This window comes from Leptonotus elevatus, chromosome 20 (genome assembly GCF_054856555.1).
Source record: "Leptonotus elevatus isolate MCC_2025b chromosome 20, RoL_Lele_1.0, whole genome shotgun sequence".
NCBI classification, from domain to species: domain Eukaryota; kingdom Metazoa; phylum Chordata; class Actinopteri; order Syngnathiformes; family Syngnathidae; genus Leptonotus; species Leptonotus elevatus.
Window position 1 is genome coordinate 1,725,001 of NC_141258.1, and position 17,500 is coordinate 1,742,500.

Here is a 17,500-nt window from a genome sequence, read left to right on the forward strand (position 1 = left end):
ATAAAAATAAAAATAAAAATAAAAATAAAAATAAAAATAAAAATAAAAATAAAAATAAAAATAAAAATAAAAATAAAAATAAAAATAAAAATAAAAATAAAAATAAAAATAAAAATAAAAACACCATGGGAGCTAGCACTTGAGGCTAAATACAAACTGTGGCAAGGCTTTTTACTTTCTGGACCTTGATTTTCCACCTCTGCTTACCATCTGCACGGCCTGTGTGACGTCATGCGGGGCGAGGGCTTCTTGGGTGAGTTGGTGGAGGACGCGGTTGGTGTTTGTCATCTCCTTGCCGCCCTTCAGCAGGCCGGCGTTGCCGCTGGCGATGGCCAAAGCTGACACCTGCAAGGAAGTACAACACTCAACATTAACTTAGCAATAAATGCCTCCGTTTTTCATCATCATGTCATCACATCACAGTTCGCACGAACAGGAAATAGTAAAAAAAAAATAAAAATAAAAATAAGTGTTGCTAACCAAAACAGCAGCACCTAAAAAAACACAATAACAGGCTTTCAGATGAATTCATGTGTGGCGTGTCCTTACAGAATATGTCAAATGATTTTACGTGATCTCTGGCAATGCTTGCTCCACAATATTGTGTGTTTATTTTCCTGGCAGTTATGCTACTTATTGGCTCTGTTTTACAGTAATATTCCAGCTTGTTTGATCTTAAACTCCACTTTCTCTTGACATGATTTTATTGAGAGCCTAATGATAATCACAATAATAATTGATGCCTCGTTTATAATAGAGGTATTTGAAGCTATAAATTTGGTTTTAATGAGGAATAATTTAAAAGTACGAAAAATACAATGAAAAAGAGTAAGAAAAAAGTTAAGTAAGGAAGCAAAAATTTAAGGAAAAAAAATAGTAAAAGAGAGAAAAAATTTTTGCAAAAGTAAATAAAACATTTAAAAGCCAGCAAAAGGGAAAATAGAAAAGGAGGAAATACTGTAAATGAAAGTTAAAAAGAAAAGGGAGAGGGACATTTAAAAGAAAAAAATAACATTAAATAGGGGAAAACTGCAAAAAGTTAAAGTAAAAAAAATATGAGGAAAGGAAAATTGGAAAATAAGAAGGAAGGAAACATAAGGGGAAAGAAAGGACAGAAGTCAAACTAAATTGAAAGAAAAACAAATAAAAAAGATATATAAAAACGGACAAAACTGGAAAAAAAAATAAGTTAAATAAAAATCTAAAGTTGTAGTATGAAGAAAAGTGTCTTATTTGTGCTTACCTGCGGCAGGCAGTCGGGGCGGCCCTCGAAGATGACAAGAAGGACCCCGATGGGCACGGCGATCTCCTCCAGCTCCAGCTTGTGGGCCACCTTGGTCCTGCGCAGGACGCGGCCCACGCAGTCCAGGGCGGCCGAGGCGATCTGACGGAGACCCACGGCCAGGTTGTCCAACATGGCCGCAGTCAAACTCAGACGTGCCAGCGCGGCGGCCGGCAGTTGCCCTGCGGGGAGAAAAGACAGGAGGAGCTTAGTGATGTTGTTATTTGAAAAAGGCAATTAAAATGTGTGCCTTACCCTGGCTGAGCGCCAGGTCCACATCCAATTTGTTGGCGGACAGGATGTCGTCTTTCCTGTCCATCAAAAGATCTGCAAAGTGGCAGATGATCTCGCTCCTCTGAAAACATTCACAAGAAAAATAATGAGTCACAACATGCAATACTACCTTCCTCCACAAGACGTCAGTGTTGACCAAGAAATCAAAACTGAACACGCTACATCCGATGGACAAAAGTTTTGAGACACCTGGCCATACAAGAAGTGCAGTTCTGCACAAACAAATTGGGGACATATTGACACACGGGAATTGCAGTTTGGGACAAATGTATTGGGACATTGTGTCACACAAGACAAATGTATGTGGACTCACAAACAAATGGAGTTCCTACCTGCTCCGGTCGCAGCGATGCCAGTTTTCTCCCAACGCTCCGCGCCACTTGTGCCTGCTGCTCGACAGTCGTGCCTGGAAAATAAGTCAGAGAAGCTAACAGCACCGGTGTAAGAACAGGTGAGGAATAAGGGGACAAAAATGTCCACTCGCCAGCCGGTTTGGTCTCGGAGAAGAACGTGCCCACTTTCTTGCCCTCCACAATGTCGGCGATGACGTGGCCCGTGACTTTGGGGTGCGTGCCGCTGGCTATAACCACCGAGGTTCCGCCTTGTAGCGCCCAGATGGATGACTGGACCTGCACCGTGGGAAAACTAACAAGCTCCAATAGACAGGTGTGGAAATTAAATCCCGCTTTTAGCAGGAACGGCAACAGAACTCTTTTTTTTTTTTAAATTGCAGCATTCTGCAAGGTTATCTTGGTTAACGAAAAGTGACGTAAAAACTAAAATAAAATGTAAAAAAATTTGTTAACGAATTTTTTAAAATTATTTTATGTTTACAAAACTAACTAAAATTAACTATAATTATAGCGAAAATTTTCTTTGTTTTAGTTGTTGGTAATTCATTTAATAAATAATTCAAATGTAATTAATTTGGTAATTAATTTAATAAATCATTATTTTAAGTATATTTCCCGAATTTAACCGGAATAAGGACGTTTGAAAGTGTGTCACACACATGTGATGTCATCAAGCAGCAGCCAATCGAAAAGCACCTTCAGCTCCGAGGCCACAATTTTGTGTGCTTGACTGTTGGCTCCAATGGCTCGGCTCACCTGCGTTTTCATTTAACTCAGCCAAAATGTAACGCCATGTAAGAAATGCGTTACTTTTTTTTTTTTACCATGGTGTTTATTAAATATTGCACAAAAGTAATGCGCTTTTACTAATACTGAATCTAACTAAAACCGAACTAAAATTAAGATTTTTTTTTAAATAACTAAACCTAACAGAATCACCCAAAAAACTAATTAAAACTCAATTTAAAAAACAAAAAGTCAAAACGAAATAAAAACTAATTAAAATGAAAATTTCACAACTATGGCCAGAGCTGAACCATAATTGAAAGGATTCTACATTAGCCCTGGCGCCAACCCTCTACAAAATTTGTCAGCTGGATAATTTTAGTATCATTCTACGAAACATGCAAATAACCAACAATCGGCAATAAAATGTAATGTCTCACCCCATATTTGTATTGGCTGAGGGAACAAACAAACTTGAAAATAACATTATTTACCCTATAAAGCCAAACGTATCATATTAAATACAAGACATTTTGATCCCTCTATTTCATGAGTGTAAAGGAAATACGTTTGATATGTCTGTTTATTGTTATATTTTTAACAGTTATAAATGTACGCATTTAAAGCATTGTGACCGGATGTATCAAATATGACACAAATCAAAAGTTGAGCTGATTTTCCAAAACAAACATTCTCTCACTTGATCTTTTCTTGATTTTTTTCAGAGCACACCTTCCCACCTACTTTGGCCTCCATGCCCCCAATTCCGACTCTGGACTTGGTCCCATAGGTGATGGACTGCTGGTCTCCAGGATAGAAGACATCGATGAGCTTGGCGTCGTCGGTTCCGGGAGGACAGTTGTACAGTCCTTATTGTCAAAAAAAACGGATTTCAACTCCACCAGTTTGCGTTGGTCTCCCCAAAATGAATCAGTAGACGACGAGGAAACAAGCCCCGCCCTCCTGCCACCGCTTGGCGGATAGTGGCGGCGCATACCTTCAACGTCGGACAGCACGATAAGCAGGTCGGACTCCATTTCCACGGCGAGTCGCGCCGCCAGGCTGTCGTTGTCCTTAACGCTGATCACCTACGGAGAAATTAAAAAGACAAAAAAAACCCGGCTGATGTTAGCAAACATCTGTCACGCAGCTGTGCTGATAATGTTTGCTTATGAGAGGGGAAAAGAGTCTAATACCAATTAGTCACCCTCCGTCTTTATAGCCACAACATCAGCACAAACTAATAGATCACAAAACAAGAGCTGAATCCAAATCCTGACAAACACTACTGTATCTTTCTATAATCTCAATTTTATTACGATCATCCCTGTAAAAATTGTTTAGTATATGCCAGCTGACAGATTCTGTCATTCAGGCCCTACTTGGTTTCTGACTAAAACGGTTTGTAGGGTAAGTCAAGTGCATGGTCTGTAGTCAGTGCTGAAAAAAGTAGTAAAATGATGGAAAATGAAGTATGAATTATGAAAAACAAACATGAAAACCTAAGTGAAATCGAAGTCCTTCCCTCCAAATGTTTGCCGCCTAAATAGGTTGCAGAGGAACTAAAAAAAAAGAATTGTATTTTATTTTTCTAAGTTAAAAAAATGATGAGGATAATATTAATAACAATAATAATAATAATAATAATAATAATAATAATAATAATAAAGAATTAATAAAAAAATTAATAAAAAATACATTTAAAACAAATAAAATATAATTATAATAATAATTTTAAAAAACTGGAATTTAAGTATCTTTTTAATGAAAATTAAAAAAAAATACTAAAAATACTAAAATAATTTAAATAGTAATAATTAAAAAAAGACAATGTAAGTCCCCTTTTCTAAAATAAAAAAATAAGTAAATAAATAAATAGATAAAAATAACAAAACAAAAAAAAATAGTAAATAAATAAATACATAAATAAATTAATAATAATAATAATAATAATAATAAAGGAATTTAAATTCCATGGTGACTTCAAGAAAATGCTAGAATGCAAAGTTTGTTGCGGTGGCACTAATAAGTAAGTCGGCTGCAATTCAGGCCAGACTAGCTGGCTGCCTAAATGGGTTGCAGAGGACATCAAAATAAGGTTTACATGTTCCACAGCGATTATGACAACAAGTGATATTAGCCTAGAATGCAACATTTGATATGGACCCATTGGCAAGATTTGCAATTTGAGCGTGTGTTAGCTTGCCGCCTAAATGGGTAGCAGAGGAAGTCTGTCAATTACACGTTCTGTAATTGTTCCGACAACATGGAATGTTGAAGCAAGAACACGAGGTACAAGATCTGTAATCTAGGCCTGCCTAAATGGGTTGCCGAGGAACTCTAGACACAGCTCTTGTATGAGATCTCCTTTGGAATCCGAATGTGCTGCTATTTGCCCAGCTCGTGCCCACCGACCACCCCTCGACATCCATCGGTACCCACGTTTACCCCCTGCAGGTCGCTGTCCGGCTGCGGCGGGGGCACCACGGCGTCGTTGGTGTTGACGATGGGCACGATGTTCATGCGCAGCAGCTCCCGCAGCGTGCTGTTCAGGTTCTTGCGCTTTTGCTCGTCGTAGAAGTCCAGATTGGTCACCAGAACCTGAGGAGGAAGCGAGGATAGGAAGACGCCAATTTCTCTCCACAGCAATAAGCAAGGGAAGCCAGTACCTGTGCGGTGCAGGTGCTGTATTGCGAGAACATGGCCTCGTAGAGGGCCATCAGGCCGCTTTGCCCGGCGGCCGCGCACGCTCGGGCTTCCAACACGGGCAACGACTGCGAGGACAACACAGAAAAACAAAAACATGATTTGATAGAGCTTCATATCGAGTGAGGAACTGAAGGTGGCTGGATGTTGAGAACTTCACTGGCGCCATCTAGCGGCGGTGCGTGTGAAGCGCAATCAGATGTCAAACGTTGGAAGTCAAAGCACTCGCGAGTCAAAGATGATTTGAATGACCGTGTCTTTGAGCCGACTGTGTCCCGTGTGCAGCGCCTGTCGAACGCTCTGCGACAGCAGGATCTCGTGCCGCAGCCTCTGCTTGCCGAAAGCCACCGCCCCGCTGGTGACGATCAGCATCTCTCGGCCCTGGTTCTGCAGCACGGCCACCTGTGGGCCAGTGACTCATGTTTTGGGATTGGCAACTCGGTTCTAATGCTGGAACGTAATCAAAACAAAAAAGTGCCGATTCTGTTTTGTTGTATTTATTTTATTTTGTATGACTATATTTGGCAGTGATTTTCTGCGGGCGACATTTTTTTATTATTTTTCTTGGAATGAAACTTTCACCTGCTCCACGATGGACGCCAGCCGGCCCAGCGCCAGGCCGCACTCGTCCCCCCGGGTGACCACGGCGCTGCCCAGCTTCACCACGATCCTCTTGGCGTCGCGCAGCTGGCCGCGGTGGGCAAAGGGGCCGCTGCCGCGAGCGCCTGGGCGGAGGGGGACAAAGTTGAAATGTGAACGCTGTAAATCCGAAGTATTATGTAGGGAAAAATTGGGGAGAATAAAAAATCACAATAACATGCGCTTCAGCAGTGTTGAAGTAACACATCCTGTGATATTTTCTTGTGAAAACATAAAATGATGACATGGCTTTCAGCTAGGACGGAAAAAGAAAATATATCAAATGTGTCCCTTGTGGAGACCATAAAATTCAGATTTTCAATTCTGGCACTTAAACCTTTTCATACTGTTTCCAGTCCAATTTGACCCGTTTTGTCATTTGACAGCAATAAAAAAAATACAAAAAAAATGTCATTCTTCCACCTCGAAAAGTGAAATACACAAAAATTAAAATATTTGCAAATGTGATTGTGTGATGGGTCTACTGAAATGGTTCGAAGCTTGAACCTGTGATGCCATAAATGTATGTATCGATTTTTTGTGGGACAGTGGAAAGAGTTTTCAAATAGACAGTACTGAGAACTGTCTGTGTAACCGCCACATTAGCTCACGCTCCCACTGAAACATGCACCTGTGCGATTTCAAAAAAAAAAGAAAAAAAAGAGTCCAAATCATCTATATGTGCATTTTTAGGAGATCTTAATAAATACTCTACAGTACAATAACAATGGACTTTGTTACCTCCCACCACTGCAATTTTCATGACCATCAAATTGAAGCACCCCAACCCCCCGCCCCCTTTCACACCCATCTGTAACCTTGGCAACGCACAGACAGCCGCATCAGCACACACACAAAAAAAAAAATGCTGACATCACACCCCATCGGGGGAACAATGAGGTGCGCGACGGCCGGTAAAAGTTCACCACCAGTGGAAACGCACTCAAACCTTACTGGCCACAAAATAAATACTGAAGCTAAGTTAAGCGATTAAAAAGTATTTCGCAAAGTCAAACGAGGATATTATATATAATATGTTTATACGACAAATAGCCAAAAAAGGCGCTTGACGTTGACCTACCTGGATTTTTCTTTTTCTTTGACGGCCTATTTTGTAGGAAGTCATTGGCCAAATTAGCGAAAATAACGCTTGACACAAACGTGGCAACTGTAAAGCTGCTATTGAGATCGTTCACTGCGGTGAAAGTTTATTTAGGTTTGTGCAATGCAACAGTTTACTGGTAGTTTCATTCATCAACGAGACGAAGTGCAATTTCTGGAGAAATTGCGCGGGAACGCGGAAAGCTGAATGCTAATAAAAGATGAATGCATGTGGAATCTTATCAAGTAAATCGAAAGATAAATTACGTGAAAATTACTCATTAGTAATTGGATTGATTTGATAAATGTCAAAAAAAATATATATATATATAAGAACAGAGTACGAGAAATTCAAACCCGAATCCAGTCTGAAAATGATTGGCGAAAGGCTTGCAGGAGTTTCCAATGTGAACAGCGAAGGTGTTTACTAATTAAACATTTGTCACCAGGTTAGTGTGGAAAAAAGTTCAACATTTGAGTGTGTAAACTACACCAGAAAAAAAAACCCGGTAAAATGGATGTCAAGATGGGGAATGAGGCTATTCTGGTCCAAATAATGCTTTCAACACAAATGTGCAATGTCAAGCTGCCATTTTAAAGCGTTTAAAGCAGTTCCCTGCATGGAAAAATCTTTCCAAAATAAGCAATCAGGGTGTAAGCGGCCTGGCTTGCCTTGCGAGAGCCTTCTGGTGGTCCTCCAATAGTGTTTCGGGTGGTCCAGCCCAATCCTGGGACACAGCCTCTGGAACAGCATGCTCACTTGGACGCACGCTTTCTCACGGCTGAACAAGTTGAAAGGGCGGGATTGCGTCCGTACTCGCGCTCGGTGCCGACGATCGTGTACTTTGCCGGTAAATGGAGGCTGATGTCGGTTGTTGTTGTGGCCCTCCCTCGTTTTCCATGACTGTATAAATGTTGCTAATGTACTTATATATCAGAATCCACAGTTTGTAATAAATAAATAAATAAAAACGAATTTGCTCTCTGTATATGCATCAGAATACAAAAACTTGACCTATTTTATGTTCATTCTTTGGTGGAAAAACAAGCCCCTCCCCCAACAACAACAAAAAGTGCGTAGGTGAAGGTCATGTCAAGTTTGCGAGCCCCGAGCGCAGCCGTGGCTGCTGTCATCGGACTCCGCACCACCGAAGCGGCCCCGCCCGCCCCTCAGCGGCAAACATAACTCAATCGTCCCGAGGCTCACATGCGCGTTATTCCATTATTTCGGTCCTGTTTTCTCTCCGGTCGGCTTTTTGCTCTTTATCTACGCCTCGTCCTCATCTGTTATTTGTCCATATCATCTATTTGTCCATCGGCGGAAGGAGCTGAACATTGCTTACCTTGATGCTTCAGGCGCATAACACAGTGTGTGCGGGGTTTGCCGCTTTTTTTTTTTTTCCATCGTGTGTCTCAGTAGAAAGTATTCACAGTACTTACAGCTCATGTAAATAAGGAAAATTACAGAGTAGAATTATGTCTAATAATTAGGGGTGTCGGGCGATTAAATTTTTTTTAATCGTAATTAACTCATTCACTGCCATTGACGGCTATAGACGTCAAAAATTCATTTCAACTATTTCTATTAGCTTAAAAAAAATTCTCCACTTTTGTTAACAAGAGTATGAAAACCTTGAATATTTTTTATTGTACATTTAGAACAGAACAAAATTTGTTATTAATTGTGAGTTAACTATTGAAGTCATGCAATTAATTACAATAAAAAAATGTAATTGCCTGACGCGACAAAAAAAAAAGATTATTACAAATTAGGAGTGTCAGGCGATTAATTTTTTTTTAATCGTAATTAATCGCATGACTTCATGAGTTAACTCATGATTAATCACACATTTTATATCTGTTCTAAATGTACAATAAAAAATATTCTAGGTTGTCATACTCTTGTTAACAAAAGTGGATTTTTTTTTAGACTAATAGAAATAATTCAAATTAATTTTTTAACGTCTAAGGCCGTCAATGGCAGTGAATGAGTTAAAGGCATGACTTCAATAGTTAACTCGTGATTAATCACACATTTTAAATCTGTTTTAAATGTACAGTAAACAAAAGAACTGGAAGAATGTCGGCCTTACCGCGCTTTTGTGTTTCACATCGGCATGTAACCAAAATAACCGCAGACGCACAACTATGTAAACATGGCGCTAATCCGCTTTCCACCCGCCCCGCCCCAACATCTCGTACCGCATTCTGTCGAGCTCACTCGGTGGACGCAGTAGGAAAAAAGTAGGTTTAACAACCAGATTGTGTTGTGACTCCACAAAAGATGAGCAGCGTTGGCGACGGACTGGACTGCAGCGTGATGGAGGAGGACTGGCAGAGAGGACAGAGCTACTCGGCCCATTGGCACAGCCTCGGGGTGTCCCGGGTGCAAAGGTTAGCGGGCAACTTTTCATTCTTTTCGACGGTATTTTGGTAACTGCTTCAATGATTTGGTTTATTAGTGAAAGTAACACGTTTTATAATCAGGCGTCACACAAAAATTGTTTTAATTCAATAATTGTGAATACAAATTTAAATCGTTCAAAATGTTCTTAAGAGGGCAGTGAGTCAAGTCTTTCATAAATGTAAGACAATTCATGTGAACAGTAAAGTTCAAGATAACAGTAAGATTGAAAAAAAAAATTTTCATATGAATTTATGGGAAAAAGAAAAGTTAAAATAATCGATTCATGGTTTTATGAATCCATATCAGGCTTGAAAAGGAAAATCGATTGTTGGATTTTTTTTTTTTAAACCCAGCCCTGGTGAGGGTAATATAGAAAAGAAGTAGGATTAGGGTTTGAGTTAGGTTTAGCGGCTCGGGGTTAGAGATTTAGTTGTCATTTGTGGTTATGGTTCAGTTGAGGATTTGAACTCTAGAAACAGTTGGGGCAAAAATAACCCAACTATGGGACAAAAATGGACTGACCCAATTTTCAGTCGAGAAATTGTTGGGGGGGGTTTTGTGTGTGTAAAGCAACTCATAAATATTGGTCAGATCCTTTACTTGGGTCAAATTTTTTTGTCATTTTGTATAAAACAACCCAGAAAGTGGACTGATCCATTTTTGATCCATAATTGGGTTACTTTTGACCTAACATTTTTTAGAGTGTAGGATTCAGCCATTTAAGATAAATGTGACTTGGAAGATGGGAGAATTTTGGACTTTGGTGGCGAGGTTCCGGGGAGCGTGGGGCTCTATGACGGGTCCAAAGTCAGACTTCAAAGTTTTGCTTCCAAATTCCAAAGGTTGGGTACCCAGTTTGGGGTGAGGAGCAATCCCATTAGGGGGTCAGTGTTAGTGGTTAGGGTTTCCATCTGGGTTCGTCCTCCTAAAAACTAGGCTTGTGTGAGAGCAGGAATTCCAAGTGCGTTTCTTTGTGTGCTCCTCCAGGCCCGCGGTGACCGAGGCGGCGCGCTCAGAGAAATACTGGGAAGCCAGGCGACTCCTGCACCGCCTCCTCTCGGGAGCCATCAGCCGCAGGCCGCCTCCAGAGACCAAGAACGCGGTTGAGCAAGGGAGCCCGTTGCGCAACCACCGAGGAGGCTCCGACTTCAAAACTCCAAAGAGTCTCGTGTTCCAAACAAAGACGACCATGAAGATGACGCTGCCGAGGTTCCTGGGTTGAAGGATTTGATGATTGATGATGATATAAATGTGTGTTTTGGCTTCACAAACGTAGGCTTTTTAATAAATAAAAAGCACAAAGCAGAAGTGACCGGTTCTGTCCCGTTTGCTTTCATTTCAAAACACGGATGCTTCCTCAGTCATTTCATCACAAAATTGGCAAACGTGGCCCAAAAAAGTGATGCCAGGGAGATGATCACATACTGTCATTTTATTTTACCGCGATCATGTGGCAGAATTCCACATTGCAAACACTGAGACGGCAAGACGGACTGTGTGTGTCCATCTGCCAGGGATGAACGAGGTGTCAAGGGACCCCCCGCGGAGATCGGTTTGATGACGAGGCTGGCAATTTTCCACAGCCGTTCAGCTGCTGCTTGCACTGGGAATCGGCGTTAAATTAATCCAATCAACGGCTCAAACTGTGTTTTGTCAGCTGGCCTCGGTTGCTCGCGCTCTTCAAAGTCTAACATGCGTCCTTTAACCCCCCGCAGTAAATAAGACTTCACCTACCAAAAGTGAATATTGGACGGCTGTGGTTCTGCAGAACGCTTCCAAACAACGCAGGTGATCCATGTTTGTGTTGTTTTTTTTTTATGCTTGCAGATGATTTTGGAGTGCATTTGGGCTGGCGATAGTTCCATCTTCGAGGGGTTGGCTGACGGGGGTTGGCTCGTTTCAGACCTGATGGACCAAAAGTATGCAAAGGAACGCATCCCCACGCTCTAAAAACAGTTGGGTCAAAAAGAACCCAAATTGGATCAAGAATGGACAGACCCAATTTTTGGGGTCAAATAATTCAAGTCAACTTTTTGAGCTGTGTGACACAAAAACTTGGTTTAAATTAAAAATGATAATGCACAAAGCAACCCATTTTTTCAATTTGACCCAACTTTTTGGGTTAGTTAATTGAATTGGGTCAAAAAAAGATCTGAGCGACTCCGAGTTATTTAACACAAAACATTAAATAGCAAAAAGATTTATTTACGGTAACCCCCAAAAATCGGTCAAATGAAAGTAACAACCCACAAAGCAACACAATTTTGGGGGCTGTTTTGTGGTGTTTTGAGAAAACGTTTTTTGTTAATTGAATAACCCAACTGAACTAACTGGGTCAAAAATGAACTGACCTGACTTTTTGAGTTATTTAGGCCAAAATGTTGGGTCAAATAAATTACCCACAAAAAATGGGTTATTAACCCGCAAAGCAACCCGTTTTGGAGGTTATTTTGTGGGTTACTTATTTGACCCAACATTTTGGGTACGCCCTTAAAATTGCTGGATCAAAAGTAACCACATTTTGGTAAAAGGTTTGGACCGACTCGCTACTTGGGTCAATTTGACCCAACTCTGGGTTGAAGTTGGGTCAAATTGATCCAATTCAGTTTTGTTTCAACCCAAAGTTGGGTTAAATTGATCCAAATAATGGGTCGGTCCATTTTTTGACCACATTTGGGTTATTTTTGACCCAGCAGTTACAAGGGTGTAAATGTAATAACCCAGAAAGTTGGGTCAGTGTCTTATTGACAACAATTTGGGTTATTTTTGACTCTAAAGAGTTTTTCAAGTGCAAACTGGACTGTAACTGGAAAGGAATTGGCCTAGAGAAGTGGAGTGTTTAGATTCAAAGTCTGCCATCCTCAAGGAATTGCTTTGGGCACCTGTTGGGTTCAGGTTGGAGATATTAAAGACTAAAACCTGAACACTCAGCACCGTTAGTGTTCCTGTGAGCAAGTTATAGCAACCCCGACTGCGATGATAGTTCAGTCTCTAAGGACAATTCCTTAGAGACTGAACTATCATCGCTCAGGGCGGTACCTGAGGGGTCAGGTTTGAGACACAAATACTGAGAACTGCTGACACGCCATCCCGATAGAATAACAGACCGGTCCGAGCCAAAGTTTAGAATCGCGGCCTGGGCCGCGTACGGCGCTGTTAGCCCAAATGAAGAAACCAAAGCCGCGGTCTATGAGAAGGATCTGCTTAAAAGGGCAGGCAAAGGCGAACCTGGACTGATCACGAAGATAGAAGAAGCCTGCTGAGGGGGTGCTTGCAAGACCTGAAAGCAATAACGTGTCCATTAGCGTTGCTGAAAGCCTCCTAATCTGATGGCATCAGTGCTCGAGGGCGGGGAAAGAAAGCACAAACAAACGCTATCGTGATTCAACACCATCGCCCCCCCCCAAAACTCAGCGTACCACCTACACAAAAATAAGGTGACTATATAAAGGAGACTCCGAAGGGGCACGTGGCGCACCTGGAAGCTCACAAGTGAAGCGACTTTTATCCACATGGAGCAAACGGGGACAGAAAACGGAGTGGCGGCCATGGCTGCCCGCTACCAGCGTTTCGACCCGGCGGCGTACCTCCAGTACAACTACACGCCGCCGCGCGCCGACTTTGACAGGAAGGACAGCATCGTGCCGTGGAAATTGGCGTGCCTGCATCGAGCCTTCGCCGAAGGTAAGCAGCGGGGACCGAGTTTTATCAACTCAATCTCCTTATTTTCCAATCCCGACAAGACATTTTTGACCATCGACCCTGACTCGCCACAAACGGTGTGGAAAGTTGTCTGACTTTCAACGTGTTGGAATTTCGAATTTACCGAATCTTACATTTATACTCAAAAGATGTGCTCATCTCAAATCCAAATTGATACAAGAAGCTGTAAATCATTACAATGCTCTAAAACTCTCAATTTCATGCATACATTTTATAAAGTGGCAAAAACTTTATAAAGTTAATAAAGTGGCAAATTTGCGAGAGAAAAAACTCGCAAATTTGCCACTTTATAAACTCACAACTTTAAAGAGTTTTTTTTGCAGAATATTAACCCCCCCCCCCCCCCCTCCCGAAAAATAAATCTACGTTGCCCTAATATGCCGTCGTAAATAGCTATTTTTAATGCTGTAAGATAAGATCCAAATAATTGTTTTGGGATCATACACGCAACAAAAATATAAACGCCATCAGTACAGTCAATACGAACTGGTTTTCGGAGTCCCCAAGGATAAAACAAAACTGCACCTTTCAGAGTGGCCTTTTATTGTGGGCAGTCTAAGGCAAGTAGACCAGTTTCTAAGCAAGAATTGAGAGAAATGGTGATGTTGTATGTGGGAAAAGTTTTAGATCTTTTGAGTTCAACTTATAATTTTTTTTTGTAATTACTGATGCTACAAAACAGCAGCAAAATACTTTTTCCCCCATTAGACAAGGTTATGTCTTGGTTCCTAAGCCCATGAATAGTAAAGGCTCTCCGTATTCTCGAGACCCATTTGGGATATTTTGCCAAGGTGACATCGGCGGCAAGCTGCTGGTGGACGTCGGCTCGGGACCCACCCTCTACCAAGTCCTGAGCGCCTGCGAGGTGTTCAATGAGGTGGTCCTTACCGACTTCCTGGAGGTCAACCGGAAGGAGCTGAGGCGCTGGCTGCAGGGCGAGGAGGACTGCAGCCTGGACTGGACGCCGTATCTGCAGCACGTCTGCAAGCTGGAGGGGCGACGGTATTAGATGACCGCGTTTTTCAGATTACACTCGAAAAAACAGTCGGGGTAAAAAATAACCCGACTATGGGGCAAAAAATGGACCGATCCTCTATTTGGGTCGATTTGACCCAAGTTTGAGTCAACAAATGGGTCTTTTAGTGTAAAAATACTTATAAATATGGTCAGATCCTTTTTTTGGGTCAAAAAATGGGGTCATTTTGTATAAAACAACCCAGAAAGTTGGGTCAAATTGACCCATAAAGTGTATCGGTCCATTTTTGATCCATAATTGGGTTACTTTTCACCCAACTGTTTTTAGAGTGTGATCCCCTGCATGAATACTCGGGGTGTCAAAATGAGTGCGTTCATTTAAAGTTCCTTTCACGCCACTAATTGTTTTAACGCGCAATTAATGGAAAAGCCTGTACTGGGGGAATTCAACATGTCCAAATTAATCAATGTAATGATAATGCATATATTTGTGGAGACTGGGGTCAAGTTGTATTTTACAGTTTTAAAAAAGTTATTTCATGTTAAAGATTAGATAGAAAATTGCACTGATGCAATTATGCCATCTAGTGGCAAAAGAATGACCTCAACAGTCAACACAAATATATAATATAATATAATATAATATATCACACTTGTTTTTTACAGTACAAAACATATTTTTTATGACTAAAAGATGCAGCCACATTTCTATTAGTTTAACATTTTTTCCACTTTTACGTTAACAAGAGTATGAAAAAAACATTCAATTAATTAATCATGAGTTAACGATTGAAGTCATGTGATTAATTACAATTTTAAAAAAATTATCGCCTGACACCCCTAAAAAATATATCAAATTTTATTTTTATATATTGTGTTTGAGAGTTTGAAAACATAAGAGAAACTGGATTGTACATTTTATTGTACATTTAGAACAGATAAAAAAAAATTGCGATTAATTGTTAGTTAACTTTTAAAGTCATGCAATTAATTATAATTACAAATTTTAATCGCCTAAAAATATATATCATTTTAATATATAGTATGAAAACTTAAAAAAAAAAAATTGTACATTTAGAACAGATTTAACTACTGAAGTCATGCGATTAATTACGACTAAAAATGTTCATCACCCGACACCCCCGCATAAATACAGTTACTATTCAAGCATTTGTCTGTGGAATGTATGCCCAAGAAAAACATTTGTGCTCCCCCGTGAAATTGTAACCGTCACTTTCAGGGCCTCGGCGTGGACGGAGAAGGCGGCCAAGCTCCGCCGGGCGATCACCGACATCCTCCCCATCGACGTGCACCTTCCCCTGCCCGTGGACCCCGGCGTCCTCCCTCCCGCGGGGGCCGACTGCCTGGTGTCTTGCTTCTGCCTGGAGAGCGTCAGCCCCGACCTGGCCGCCTTCACCCGGGCCCTGGGCCACATCGGGGAGCTGCTGCGGCCCGGCGGGCACCTCCTGCTCATCGGCGCCCTGGAGGAGAGCTTCTACTTTGGGGGGCCAGGGGTGAAGATCCCCGTGGTGCCGCTTGGCGAGGCGGAGGTGTGCGCCAGTCTGAAGGAGAGCGGCTACACGCTGATCCGGCTGGAGGTTTACACGCTGCCTCAGGACATGCGAGTGGGGGTCGATGACGTGACGGGGGTGTTTTTTGCTAAAGCAAAGAAGGATTAAGAGGTGGCGCTCGTGTCCAAAAAGGGAATTCTATGTGCCTTTGTTGAATGTATTGATATTTTCAGCCGGACAAGGACAGGAGCCTCCCTTTTTGTTATGTCGTTACACATCGCCCCCTGCAGTCCCAAAACAGCTACTGCAGCAAAACCAAAGTTCACCAAGTCTCGATTTTAATTTAATTCCTTATATGATGATTATACCTTTTATCTAGCCCATATGTTAAATATGTATTGACAAATATATAAAATAGATTAACAGTAGAACTGTGCAATTTCATGTATTTAAAAGTGGACATATATAAAGATATTCAATAGATGGAAAATTGAAATCCATCCCCAATATTTTTTTTTCAATATATGGAAAATAGAAATCCATTCCAAATTTTGGCGGGATGGAAAATAAATGAGTGTTTACTGAAAATTATACTATACATGTATGTATCCTCTGCATCTTTCTACATATAGCAAAGTGCCATAATCCTTTTTTGTTTTGTTGTTATTGTAATCAAACACCAATAAAGCTACTATCATAAGAGAGACTTAAATCTTCATTTATTTATAAATCAATTCAAGTCCTTTGTGCGTCTTTCAATAAAGGCACTACATTATTAGCTTCAAAAGCCATTATGGAGGTTTTATTAGCAACCAGCACAAAGCATATAGCATAGAATACTACTATACAGGATACACACATTAAAAGCCCAATAGACAAACCATCACTTTGTTTTGTATACAAAATGTACAAGAATGTATGGTTACATTAATGCGGGGTCCATTAGTGCCACCTTGTGGCGCAGACTGAGATGTTCTTGCACATACTGCATTTACATGACATTAACTCTTTGACTGCCAGACGTTTTCAGAAAAGGGATGCCGCCAGTGCCAGCCGATTTAAGCATTTTGACTGATCTTTCAAGGTCCACAGAAAATGTTCTGTTTGGACTATGGAAACACACGTACTACCAAATGAAAGATTGGACTTTCATCTTTCATCAGAAAAAAAAAGTTTGTTTCTACCTTATTCCGTTCTTTAGTAATCAACAATAGAAAATGGTTAGTTTGACCCAATTTCGCCTGTTTTGGACCAAAATATGGAGAAATCAAGCTTTTAGTGAAACGATATTATTTCATGCATTCTAGTGAATTTTACACTTCTTTTTGTCCATGAATGATGCCACAAACACCTAAATAGTGCTTTACTTCTATAAAACACTACCACCAAGAATGAAAAAGTGTTTTTTGATAGCAAAATACGTTTATTTACATTCAACAGTGTAACAATTTGACAACAATTTGGCAAACTATTTACAAATGTGTGCAACTGTGGTGCTATTTACAAATATGTGGATGTTTCAACGACAGTTTTTCTTTTTGTAACACTCTCCTGCGTGCAAAGAGACGCAACAGCATTTGCACAAGATTGCCTCTTCGCGTGCGCCACTTTCTTGCAGGCCGTTTTTTTCCGGGGAATAGCAAGTATATACTGCAGTGTGTCATCAAGTCTAATATCAGGATCATGCTACGGTTACGTTACGGTTTCGTTACGTCTCGCTTCCCCGTGTCCTTCAGTTGCTATACCGGGTGGTAGGAGATGTTCTGATCCATTTTATCCACTC

At 40.9% G+C, this 17,500-nt stretch overlaps 4 protein-coding genes across 4 annotated transcripts in view; 2 read left to right on the plus strand and 2 right to left on the minus strand.

The window, feature by feature from the left end:
* Positions 1 to 3,692, minus strand: part of LOC147156318 (uncharacterized) — a 24,416-nt gene extending 20,724 nt beyond the window's left edge. Inside the window, exons 1-7 of the mRNA XM_086065169.1 lie at positions 3,610 to 3,692; positions 3,400 to 3,524; positions 2,061 to 2,205; positions 1,909 to 1,982; positions 1,538 to 1,637; positions 1,244 to 1,464; positions 208 to 345 (exon numbers count right to left, since the gene is read on the minus strand). Coding sequence (XP_085921295.1) covers positions 230 to 345; positions 1,244 to 1,464; positions 1,538 to 1,637; positions 1,909 to 1,982; positions 2,061 to 2,205; positions 3,400 to 3,524; positions 3,610 to 3,692 — 864 coding nt within the window. The 3' untranslated portion in view covers positions 208 to 229. The remainder of the gene's footprint in view (positions 1 to 207; positions 346 to 1,243; positions 1,465 to 1,537; positions 1,638 to 1,908; positions 1,983 to 2,060; positions 2,206 to 3,399; positions 3,525 to 3,609) is intronic.
* The window catches only part of LOC147156319 (uncharacterized), an 83,774-nt gene continuing 69,674 nt past the window's right edge, over positions 3,401 to 17,500 (minus strand). Inside the window, exons 2-7 of the mRNA XM_086065066.1 lie at positions 5,944 to 6,086; positions 5,614 to 5,763; positions 5,325 to 5,429; positions 5,104 to 5,256; positions 3,653 to 3,743; positions 3,401 to 3,524 (exon numbers count right to left, since the gene is read on the minus strand). Coding sequence (XP_085921192.1) covers positions 3,730 to 3,743; positions 5,104 to 5,256; positions 5,325 to 5,429; positions 5,614 to 5,763; positions 5,944 to 6,086 — 565 coding nt within the window. The 3' untranslated portion in view covers positions 3,401 to 3,524; positions 3,653 to 3,729. The remainder of the gene's footprint in view (positions 3,525 to 3,652; positions 3,744 to 5,103; positions 5,257 to 5,324; positions 5,430 to 5,613; positions 5,764 to 5,943; positions 6,087 to 17,500) is intronic.
* LOC147156320 (uncharacterized) lies at positions 9,304 to 10,820 on the plus strand. Its single transcript, XM_086065073.1, has 2 exons — positions 9,304 to 9,495; positions 10,496 to 10,820. The coding sequence occupies exons 1-2, from the start codon at positions 9,386 to 9,388 to the stop codon at positions 10,728 to 10,730; spliced, it is 345 nt and encodes a 114-aa protein (XP_085921199.1). The 5' UTR covers positions 9,304 to 9,385; the 3' UTR covers positions 10,731 to 10,820.
* On the plus strand, positions 12,590 to 16,417 carry pnmt (phenylethanolamine N-methyltransferase). The gene is made up of 3 exons (XM_086065065.1): positions 12,590 to 13,192; positions 14,023 to 14,233; positions 15,447 to 16,417. Exons 1-3 carry the CDS (start codon positions 13,021 to 13,023, stop codon positions 15,883 to 15,885), a joined length of 822 nt encoding a protein of 273 aa, XP_085921191.1. The 5' UTR covers positions 12,590 to 13,020; the 3' UTR covers positions 15,886 to 16,417.